Raw genomic sequence first — 12078 nt, forward strand, 5'->3', positions numbered from 1 at the left:
GGTGGAAAGAAATGGGGAAAAAAGATTTTGAATAGAATAATGGAGATGAATGTACCTACTTTCAGTTGATTGGATTTGAAATCTTTGTATTTCAGCTTTAAAAAAAAAATTTTTTTTAAGCCTCACCCAAGGATATGTTTGTTTGTATTTTATTGATTCTTAGAGAGGTGGGTGGGGAAGGGTATCGATATGAGAGAAACATTGATCGGTTGCCTCCCTTACATACTCTGTCTGGGAATGGAACCCGCAGCCTAGGTATGTGCCCTCACAGGGAATCAGACCCACAACCTTTTGGTGTATGGGACGGTGCTCCACCCAACTGAGCCACTGACCAGGGCTCAGTTGCTTTTCTCATCAATTCATGCTAAGTATTCCTGGAAACTGCAGTTGTCGTTTGGATATGTAGAATATATATACATAAATCTTCATATTATGCTAGTTGGGTGTTTTTTTCCACTTGAAATTAATCCCTGAATTGGAAGTGTAAAATAAAAGGTCATTTCCTCCTTTGAGCAACTTGAATGTTGAGGGAAAATGAATGGACTTACACAGAGTAACTTTTTGGTTATATCACTGCTTACTTCAAAACTTGTTTTTAGCCCTGGCCGGTTTGACTCAGCAGTTAGAGCGTCAGCCTGCGGTCCAGAGAGACCCGGGTTCAGTTCCTGCTAAGGGCATGTACCTCGGTTGTGGTTTGTCCCCGGGCCTGGTTGGTCATGCGAGTGGCAGCCACTCGATGTGTCCCTTTCACATCAATGGTTCTCTCTCTCTCCCTCCTCCTCTCTCTCCCTCCCACTCTATCTGAACAAAAAATGGAAAAAAAAAATATTCTCGGGTGAGGATAAAAAAAACTTGTTTTTATGTGTAGTGAATTAAATTATTTACTTGTGAAGGTATGGTCAGTGCCACAAGCTAAATAGCTGTGTGTGTTTGCGGTTTCACAGGAAATCAGTTGTCAGCACACAGACTTGCTGAGCCTTCTTCCAGCTTCTGTCAGTGCCAGCTGCCTGGCCAGTCTGCAGCAGCCCGTGGGCATCTGCCTTCTCGAGGAGGCCCTGCTCCACCTGGCACCGCAAGAGCCGCCGCCCAAGCGCGTCAGGGGGAGGACCCGCCTCGCTCCGGATGTGCTCAGATGGATGGAACTTGCTAAGTAAGCACTGTGAATTTCATTAGAGTATTGCAGAAGAATCTTCACTTCATTTTGGCAGAAAATGAACAAATAATATTGATAATTACAGTTCTATAAAATTTTTTGAAAAATCTTTCAGGTTGAGTACCATTCCATGAGATAAGAGTAGTTGCCAGAAGAAGGAATGCCTTGCCCAAGGAAAGGAACTCATTAAACCTGATCATTTCTTCCACTGTGCAATCTTTTGGGATTCAGGATATTATGCCCTTAGTTTTATTTCCTGTAAAGTGTGGCTGTAACTTACAATTCTTAGTATTTTTAATGTTTTGCTGCTTTGCTATACTGAATAGAGGATGATTTATTATTTTCAGCAGGATTCAGACTTTTAGGAACAATTTTGTTCAATTATTTTATTTGGGGAGAAAATTCCATTTTGTAGTTATGCTGTTTTGCATTATGTCTAATTCTTCTTTATTTGTGATTTTATCATAAGAGAGCCAATGATTCTGAGAAGTCTGTTGGATTAGATTGAAATTTAATTTGAACTTCTACTTTATAGCACTGATTTTTAGATCTTCAAGTTCTAGGGAAAAAGAGTAAAAGTAAGGGTGCAGATTCCTTGCACTTTTCACTGTTTTATAGTCATTTCTGTCTTTCTTAATTGGGACTCTGAGTGAGTAAGGCATTGTGTCAGGTGCTGAGAAGAATTAAAATGTGAATTAGACATTTCTCACAGACTCACAAAACTAGCTGTCCAGTAGGACATGTACATACTTATATACGTGACTAACCATAGCACGAAGGTAGGAAGTGGTGAGTTCTCTGAGAGGCAAGGTCAACCCTAGGAAAGTTCAGAGAGCGCATCTTAACTTTCTATCTTCTTCCAGATGTAGAAGATGGGGCAAAATAGGTTTACAGTTGTGAGTATGTGAAACACAGTTTATTCTTGTATTATTATTGATTAATTATTGTATTATTTTCCTTATGAACAACTGGATGTGAACAGTAAGTAGCACTTTGTCTATTTAGTATTTTTAGGGAATGAGAACTCACATAATGTGTACTTATTTACTGGGTAAATTAAGCACTTTTAAACATTTTTTTTTTTAATTTTACTTTTGCATTTCTTTCTAACAGTTTTGAGAACATAATTTATCCTTTTCTAGAGATTGCACAGCCACGGTTTTGCCCATGTTACAGTGTATATAATCCAGAGGTCTTGGGGCCAGTGTAGGGTGGACGTGAGGCTGATCTCTTTTCTGAGTTCCTGAAAAATGTTTGTAGCTCTCATCTCCTCTTGGGTTCTTGAACTGGGAGTTGTTACAGTTTCGAGTTCTCCTTTACTTTTCTCTTGCCTTCAGCTGTCTATGAATAGGGAAATAAGAGCCATGTGTGCACATTTATCTAAATTTGGGGCTCTTCTGATGTCAATACATGAACTTTCATACCTGCAAGGGGACTAAATTGGAGGAAAACCAAGGATGAAGCATTCCCTGCTGGCTGGTCAGGTGACTGCAGATTCAGGAAGAGTGACATTTGTGTTGAGACTTAAAAGATGGGGGGAAAAATTCCAGGGGGAAGGGAATAAACTTATTAAAAACACTTACCTTAGAATATCATAAAGGGCAAAGCTTGGTTGATGGGGTCAAGCAAATGTGTCCTATTTTGTTGAAAAGATAAAGAATGCTCACCCTGACTGGTTTCGCTCAGCGGTTGAAACGTCGGCCTGTGGACCAGAGAGTCCTGGGTTCGGTTCCCGCTAGGGGCATGTACCAAAAAAAAAAAAAAAAGAAAGAAAGAAAAAGAATGCTCTAGCAAATATAAAAGCTATGAGAAAATTACTTGTCAATAAAATTGAGATTGTCCATAGAACACAGATTAAAACATGGCACTAGCATAACATGGAATAATTTTTACTCACTTCTGCGTTCTTGACTACCTTCCAAATTTTAAAGCAAGACAAGGATTCTAAGTAGGTCACCCCAGATATGTACAATGTTCCTGGAATGGTACCTTTAACATAGCAGAAGTTTATTTAATGACAGTCTATATATTGTGAGCCTATGGTGTTTTCATAGTTTACTTTAAATGTACCTTAGAATAATTTCTGTTTTCTCTATGATTAAAATAGTAAAATTTAATGGTAACCTAAATTGTAAAGATTTTATAATTTTATAAAACAATAATAAGATTTTAGTTAATATAATATGTTACATCTTAATTTACTTTCATTTTATTATAATAAGTACTTTATGCCCAGGCCAGTTTGGTTCAGCGGTTAGAGTGTTGGCCCACAGACCAGAGTGTCCCAGGTTCGGTTCCTGCTAAGGGCACGTACCTCGGTTGCAGTTTGTCTCTGGCCCTGATTGGGGTCGTGTGGGTAGCAACCAGTCGATGTGTCTCTCTCACATTGATGTTTCTTTCTCTTCCCCCCTCTCTCCCTCCTGCTCTATCTGAAGATACATGCAAAAATGTCCTCGGGTGAGGATTAAAAAAAAAAATTGGGGCATTTATTAATTTGGACATTTACCCCCCTTTGGTTTGTTTTATAGACTGTACAGATCAGTTGGAGAATATGATGTCCTCCATGGCATTTTTGGCAGTGAGATAGGAACAAAGCAGATCACTCAGAATGCGTTATTAGAAGAAGCCAGAAGTAATTACTCTGAAGCTGCTGAGCAGTATAACGAGGTAAAATTGATCTCTGGCAAATGTCAGTTGATGAAACACTTTCGTTCTCTGGATGGAAAAACTGTTTGTTTTCAATTTTAGAGCTCCACAATGTTTCAGCTTTATTTCTTAAATTTTACACCAGTAGCAGACAGTGGTTTCATAATAACCAAAATGTGAAATACTGTTGTTTCTCTTACTGTTTTTAAGAAAACATTGAATAAAAGAGAAAGCTTTTCATAAATTATAAAACACTGTCAAACTATTGGATATTTCTGTATCTGCTTGTATTATATAATTTCTATTTGAGTAGATTGTTTTCTTTTGGCAAGTAAAAATTTATGAATAGGTAAGTGAGAATTGGTTTGGGGAAGGTGACTATAAATTAAGTTTTATACATTTTCTGTTTGACTTGCCAGTGGCTATCCCACCTGCAGATGTCGAGCAAGTCTTAGAAATTCAGGGTCGTGACCTGTGAGACTCTTGAGTGAGAATTCAGGTTGTACAATTCTGTGCACTTTTCTGTAAATGTCCTATTCTCGAATTGTCATTTTGAGAACTTTATAAATAGTAAATAACCCACAGTATTGATTTAAATAAAATTATAGGCCATTTAAAATCTTCATTTGATTAAGTGGCTTCATTGGTAAGTTTCTCAGAGAAATCATTTTTCTCTTGATTAGAGTTTTTATATTTATTTGTTACTATAATGTTCCTTTTGTGTTTTTTTTCTCCCATTCAGTGTTACTCTATTTCCCTTTTTCTCTCCCCTTATTATAAACCTGAAAATGATTGTCCTTACTGTGAATGTTACACTACCTACATTATTTCAAATATATTTTGTTTGTATTCTTTCAAACTTTGTAATAATCTTAGGAACTTTTTTTGGTCAGGCTCTCAATCGACAAGAGTGGGTGGATGGCGAGCCTACAGAGGCCGAGAAGGATTTTTGGGAACTTGCATCCCTTGACTGTTATAACCAACTTGCTGAGTGGAAATCATTGGCATATTGTTCTACTGTCAGTGTTGACAATGAGAACCCTCCAGATCTAAATAAAATGTGGAACGAACCATTTTATCAGGTGGGTAGAATTATTTTTGAAGCCACTGACCTGAATAGTATTTTAGATGGTCATGTGTTCTCTAATTAAAGAAGTTGCTTAAGATTTTTCAAAAATAAAGTAGTAGTTGTGAAGCATTAGGATATTTATATAATCTGACTCCCCCCACAAACTCCATAGTATTGTTAAATCTATTACCACTTTTAGCTAACCCTTTCAAAATAAATAGCACGCATTTAAAAATAAATATTTAACATCCCTGGTATGATAACATGGAAGAATATTTTCCGTTATCTCTGCACTGGGTCATGGGCAACACATGGGCCTGCCCAATTCCTGGAGCAAGATAGCCCCCAACCCAATGGGTCACCCCAACTCCTGAACAAAGGTGCACTCCTGGTTTCTCATACATTGCTACCTTGGCCATGCTTAAAGATCCCTCACTTTGTATGTAGCATCCAGTTGTATTTCAGCTAGAAGTACGTAGTTCCTATTTTGTGTAGAACATGCTCCTATATATTTTGTGGTTACACAGTGAACAATTTTAGATGAGCATGTCTTAAAAGTTGCAGTTTTTAGGTTTAAAGTATTGAACGTAATCACTTTTAAAGTATTGAACGTAAATCTTGACCTATAAAAGTATACTAAATAATGTTATAGTAATAAAATAATTAGGAATACTCAAACTGGCTTTCTGGAGTTACAAGTAGATTCTTATGTCCCTTAGGAGACCTATCTGCCGTACATGATCCGAAGCAAGCTGAAGTTACTGCTTCAAGGAGAGCATGACCAGTCCCTGCTGACATTTATCGATGCAGCTGTGACTAAGGAGCTCCAAAAGTCTATTATAGAGCTTCATTACAGTCAGGAATTGAGTCTTCTTTACATCTTACAAAATGATCTCGACAGAGCCAAATATTATATTGAAAATTGCATTCAGATTTTTATACAGGTAATATAGATACACCAGTCTGAAATGTACCATTTCTGTGATACTTTTAAAGTCAATAGACTCATGAATAAAAAAAATCAAAAAAGAAAAAAAATTTATTTACTATTTAATACCACCCATTTTTTTTTTTATTCTTCTATTTTCTTCTGATATCTCTCTTTACTCTGTTTTTTGTCTTACTGCCTTTTTAGGAATATTTTTCTGTTATAAAAGTTTCTTTTTTTTTTTTTTAATGAAAGTTTCATTTTATTTTTCTCACACTGCTAAGAAAAACACTTGAGCATCGATTTTTCCATCTAGAGTATCTGAATAGAATTTTAGTTGCTTTGTGGAGAAGAATATGAATCTTCCCTGTTTATTTTCTGCCATTTTGTCTTGCCTTTTTGTTTGAGAATTTTTCTCTGGTGTTTGTTTATTTTTAATGTCAGTATCTTATATAAAATCTATTAATATTTATCATTGGTACACTTGATCATAGAAACATACTCATTTATTGTCTTCTGTTTTACTTTATTTTTTAAAGATGTTTTAATTGAGCCCTGGCCAGTTTGGCTCAGCAGTTAGAGCATCGGCCTGCGGTTCAGAGAGACCCGGGTTTAGTTCCTGCTAAGGGCACGTACCTTGGTTGCAGTTTGTCCCCGGCCCTGGTTGGGTCGTGTGGGTGGCAACCACTCAATGTGTCTCTTTCACATCGATGTTTTTCCCTCTCTTTCTCTCTCTCTCTCTCCCCCTCCCATTCTATCTGAACAAAAAAAAAAAAAGGAAAAATGTCCTCGGGTGAGGAAAAAAAAAAGATGTTTTAAGTTCTAGAGAGTTAGGAAGAGAGAGAGAGAAACACCAATATGAGAGAGAAACATCAATTGGCTTCTTTCTGCACATCCCCTACCGGGGATTGAACCCATAACCTGGGCATGTGTCGTCCTGACCTGGAATTGATCCAACAGCCTTTCAGTGTACAGGATGATTCCCTACCAACTGAGCCACACCAGCCAGGGCAATTATTTTTTATTTTAAAACTCTTTTTGAAATTGATTAATACACTCAAGAAAGTTTATTGAAGAAGAAAGAATTGGCTTCTATACTTAGCAGTTTACATTAGAGTATGTTGTGATTTTAAAAAGGTGTTGGCAAATAGAGGCAATGATAGACCATTTGTGTCAATTTTATTGATTTCAATGAACCACTCTATCTGAACAAAACAATGGAAAAATGTCCTCAGGTGAGGATAAAAAAATAAAAAATAAATTAAATTGTTGCCCTGGCCAGTTTGGCTCAACAGTTAAAGCATCAGCCTGGAGACCAAGGAGTCGTGGGTTCGATTCTGGTCAAGGGCACATACCTCGGTTGCAGTTTAGGTCCTGGCCCTGGTCAGGGTCTGCAGGAGGCAGCTGGTCAATGTGTCTCTCTTGCATGGATGTTTCTCTACCTCCCCCCCTTCCCACTCTTATCTGAAGACAAATGGAAAAATGTCCTTGGGTGAAGATTAACATAAAAATGAAATTGTTTTCATTGCTTGTATAACCTAATTATTAATCACACTGAGACACATTGTATGATGTAGTTGTATGGTAGTTGCTATATTTCACATTTTATAGAACTATATTAATATTTAAAGCCTTAAATTGATTTGTAAACCATACTAAATGCCTTTTTTCCAGAACTATTCTAGCATTGATGTGCTTTTACACAGAAGTAGACTCACCAAATTGCAGTCTGTACAAACTTTAATAGAAATTCAGGAATTCATCAGCTTTATAAGTAAACAAGGTAATTTTTAAAGCTACTATTACTTTTTTCTTTTATATTTATAGAAGAATTTTATCTGATTTTTTTTTCTTAGTGGAAATATGTTTTTTAAATATATGGATTAGAAACTACTTTGAATTCATTCTACAAATATCTATTTTGAGATTATTGAAATGTATGTTTGAAATGGTCAAGTACTAGTCTGGGTACTGAAATGCATAGCCAAATAAAACAGACTGCTCAGCTTGAGAAGCATTCAAAATAGTGGGATAATTTCAACACAATTATGATACCTTCTGAGGCAGAGGCGTGCACAGGATCCCATGTGAAACTCAGATGACAGAACCTGCCTGGACTGAGGGGTGCAAAAGGTTCCTGGAGGAGGGGCCTGGGTTCACTGTGGAAGTGGGAGAGGGGTTTGCAGAATGCCTGCCTGACAGAAAGCCTGCAGCATCCCTTGTGGTGCCAGGAATTCTGTGACTGGCTCCAAGTGTCCTGGCCTGAGGGGAGGGAGGATGCAGCGCACAGACAGTGGTCTTTCTGCCACCACCAAGTGGACTTCATCCTTGTGTCTATAGGAGGCCACCCAGAGCCAAAGGGAAAGGGTACTTCGTTGTAAATCTCAATTTTAATTTTTGTTCTAAATAATTAAAAATAATATGAAAGACACTTTTTAGAGTACTAATAATTCATTAAGTGCTTTGTATTTTTCAGGAGTCATATTAATATCTTTTTTCTGTATTATCTAGTTTTTTTTTTTCTTTATTGATTTTTTAGAGAGAGAGGAAGGGAGAGGGAGAGAGAGATAGAAACATCGATGAGAGAGAGCATCCATTGACCACCTCCTGCAAGCTCCCCACTGGGGATTTGGCCCACAACCTGGGCATGTTCCCTGACCGGGAATTGAATCAGCAACCTCTTGGTGCATGGGTCAATGCTCAACCACTGAGTCATACCCACTGGGCTGCATTATCTAGTTTTTATAACAGCTTTAAGAGATGAAGATTCTTTCTACTTATTTTATAGAGGCTTAAAGATTAAATGTTTCCCACATTATTAAAGTGAAAGATCCAGATTTTGAACCCAGAACTGTCTGATTTAAGCTTGTGTTCTTAACCACTACTTTCCAGCAATAAAGAAAGAAAACTAAAGATTTAAACATTAACAATGTTAAATTTCAATTTTATAATTATTATGAATCCCTTTTCCAAAACCCTTTGTTACTGGACACCCTCTGAGTCAGAGGGGGTGGTCTCCCCTCCTCAGCTTTTGTCATTCACGCAAAAAAAATTTCAGCTGAGTGATAGCAGTGTTGAAGTAAAGCAAGTGAATTTATTAAAACACTTGGCATAAAGCCCAAGTAGATAACTCAGCTAGTCTGAGCATGCCACCTAGTGGAGGTTCAAGGGGTTTATACCCTTCCCCCTATAGGTTTCAAAGTTCCCCTGATAGGTATCTTGGGTAGCAGAAGAGGTTTCAGAGTTCCCTTCTACATTGTTGTGTCTTATCATGGAATGTTTGTACATATATCTGGTCATCTTGTCTGGCAAGTTCTAAGGCAGATGACTTCTTTGTTTAGTGGGTGAGATAAAACTCTTCCTTTCCCCCAAGTGATACCATCCAAACACTTTTGGGGTTTTGTTGTTTGTCCGCCAGACTTTATTTGTCCTTGGGTTTAGCTGGCACAAACGGCACTAATTGGGTCTTTTTTCACTTTTCCTGGCCAGGATGATTTAAGCTATGTATTCTCTGGTTATGCGGGAGAGTATTAACCTTTTGCTCTCAAGTGTCCTTATTTGGGGAAGATAAGTCTTGGGGTTCACAAGCTGGCTGCAGGCTGCCCAAACTGTTTGGCCTTATTTAATTTTCTTTTCAGTTTCCCCATTCCACTTGCCCAGGAATTTTTCTAGCTTCTTACTATTCTACTGCACCTTCAAGCCATATAGTTTCTGATATTAATATTATTATGTAACCTTGTGCACACATCAGGACCTGGGCATTATTCCATAATTAAATACAACCATGCATCTCTAGCTTTAGTGGTGAATATTCATATAAACAAGGACTATCAGTGGCCCTATGCCAATTTAGATCAGATTTTGCCAAGACAATTGGCTGCAACCCCATGAAAATCCTTTTTAGCTTTTAGTGGTTTTTTTACTTTGGAATTGTGGGTGAAGTGGACCTTTACTAAATGTAAAAATTTTATATTTGTTTTCTCACTTTATATTCCTAAGAAATTGAGTTTTAATGTCAGAATATATTAGATTAATATGGTAACTTTGTGTTCCTGATGTGAAAGAAGAGACAAGATTTTAAAATTTGGACAAGAAATTTGAATTAAGTTTCTGTTTACTAATGACAGCCCTACATTGTAAGTTGGTCTTGTCATTGAGCTGTGGATATAATCATCCTCTAATATTATTTTTAGGTAATTTATCATCTCAAGTTCCCCTTAAGAGACTTCTAAGAACCTGGACAAACAGATACCCAGATGTTATAATGGATCCCATGAACATCTGGGATGATATCATCACAAATCGGTAAGCTGTGATCCTTTTGAGTTGAATATGGATTATTTTATGACATTAACTAGAACTGATTTTCTCCCAAACTGTTGTTTAGAAAAATGTGGGTTTGAATCTAGTGTTGATATCTCTCATTTTCCATTTAAGCAGTACTAATAAAATTCTCCATGTTGGCAATGTGTCTGTCCTTTGTCCCCACTTGTCCCCTATGGGGGAATTGCTGCCCAATCATTTTGAATTCTTCTTGTGCTGATGGTTGATTATAAGCATGCTCTGGCAGTGGGAGAAGGCCAGGGAGCAGCAGGGACAGTGGTCCATGTGCTTCTGTCTCAGGCCAAAATGGTAGTGATATGGCAGCAAAGAAAATACTGCTTAATGATTTTTTATTCTATTGTTATAATTTTCCTGTCTCCCAACTCCATTACATATATATATCACTTTACCAGATGTGAAATCATTTTCTTTTCCTCAACCTTTAACAACCCTGGATAATGCATATGCAATTATTAATCATAAATTTAGGAGAAGAGGCAATAGATCCAGAGAGGTTGTGAATTATTTTGTGCAAATATACACAGTAAGTAGGACTCAAGGAGACTGATCCCACATGTGATAGTCTTGCCATTGTATTTAAAATTAATTTTTTATACTTTTAATTCTTATACGTTTTATTTGGGGGCTAAGTTTTTATCCGTAGAAAAGTGGCAAAGAAAGTATAACTCTTTGATAGGGCTTGACCGGTGACATGGGCTGTGACAGAATTCACAGAGAAGAAGAAATGCAGGGAGGAAATTTATCTTACTTTCCAAGGGAAGAAAGCGCCAAATATTGATGGGACAGTACCTGCGCAGAGAGAGAGTGGCTTGTGAGCTACGTGATTAGGAAGGGAGGGGGTTGTGTTAAGTTAGCCAGATGCTGAGGATTATTTTGAAAAGTTAGTTTGTTCGCTTTCCAGGAGGTAGTCAGGCAGATGTACTGAGGATGTGATGTATCAGTATTTTCTCAAGCCTGTAAAACAAGCTTAGAAAAAAAATTAAGAAGAGTTCAAAGGGGAGGCCTGTTTGAAGGAGATGGGGAAGTGGAGAGGGAGAGGAGGAGTTCTAATTTGACTTCTTGCTGAACAGCCTGAAGCTGTAAAAGCAGCTGGGTGGAGGGGGATGCAAGAGGGCAGTCTTATCTTGTCCCTGTTTGAGCAGAGGAGCCAACAGTCTCAGGATTTAATTACCAGGTGCTTTTCATAAATTGTGGAAAGGCCACAACAAAGAAACGAAGAGGCCTGTTTTCTGTTCCTTCACTCTCCTGCGTACCTTTTACCCTGATTCACTGTTTTTTGACATTTTTAACATGTTAGTTACCACATTAGTTTTTTTATTCTCCACATACACATTTATTTTGTGAAACATTTGAGAATAAGTCACATCCATTAAGAATCTTTACCTCTTTACTTATTAGTGGACATTTCCGAAGAAAAAGAGTATTCTCTTATGTACCCAAGGTGCCAGAATAACTTTACGATTTTCATTTTCAATCTATGGCCCCAATTTCAGTTTTATCAAGTGTCACATTAAAGTCCTTTAAAACAGTTCCTCCCTTTCTAAGACAGGATCTCGTCTGGAATTAATATACTGCATTTAGTTGATATATCTTTTAGTCTTCTTTAATTTGGAACAGTTCCTTAGTCTGGGTTTGTCTGTGTATCCTCACTGTTAGATTCAGACGACACATCCCTGGCCAGAATACTACTGAAGGGAAGTATCCTCTCAGGCTCTCACATCTGACAGCAGAGAGTCCCACCTACCTTTTACTGATAAGAGTAATTTTGATTGCCTAGTTAAAATATTGTCTTGTCTCTCCAGTGTAAATGCCTGTTTATTTTCTTTGCACCTAATAAGCAATGTGTGAGATACTTTGAGACTTGTATATATCCTACTTCTCATGAGACAGACTCCTGTACATTTCATATCTGTGCATTTCTCTTAGCTCAAGCCAGTC

The 12078-nt window shown here is 37.5% G+C and overlaps 1 protein-coding gene across 1 annotated transcript in view; it reads left to right on the top strand.

Annotated features, from left to right (window-relative positions):
* Window positions 1-12078, top strand: part of PRKDC (protein kinase, DNA-activated, catalytic subunit) — a 261857-nt gene that overhangs the window by 174856 nt on the left and 74923 nt on the right. The window contains exons 63-68 of the mRNA XM_036264464.1: window positions 945-1150; window positions 3682-3820; window positions 4693-4881; window positions 5588-5812; window positions 7471-7579; window positions 9990-10101. Coding sequence (XP_036120357.1) covers window positions 945-1150; window positions 3682-3820; window positions 4693-4881; window positions 5588-5812; window positions 7471-7579; window positions 9990-10101 — 980 coding nt within the window. The remainder of the gene's footprint in view (window positions 1-944; window positions 1151-3681; window positions 3821-4692; window positions 4882-5587; window positions 5813-7470; window positions 7580-9989; window positions 10102-12078) is intronic.

This window comes from Molossus molossus, unplaced genomic scaffold (genome assembly GCF_014108415.1).
Source record: "Molossus molossus isolate mMolMol1 unplaced genomic scaffold, mMolMol1.p scaffold_m16_p_16, whole genome shotgun sequence".
In the NCBI taxonomy this organism is placed as follows: domain Eukaryota; kingdom Metazoa; phylum Chordata; class Mammalia; order Chiroptera; family Molossidae; genus Molossus; species Molossus molossus.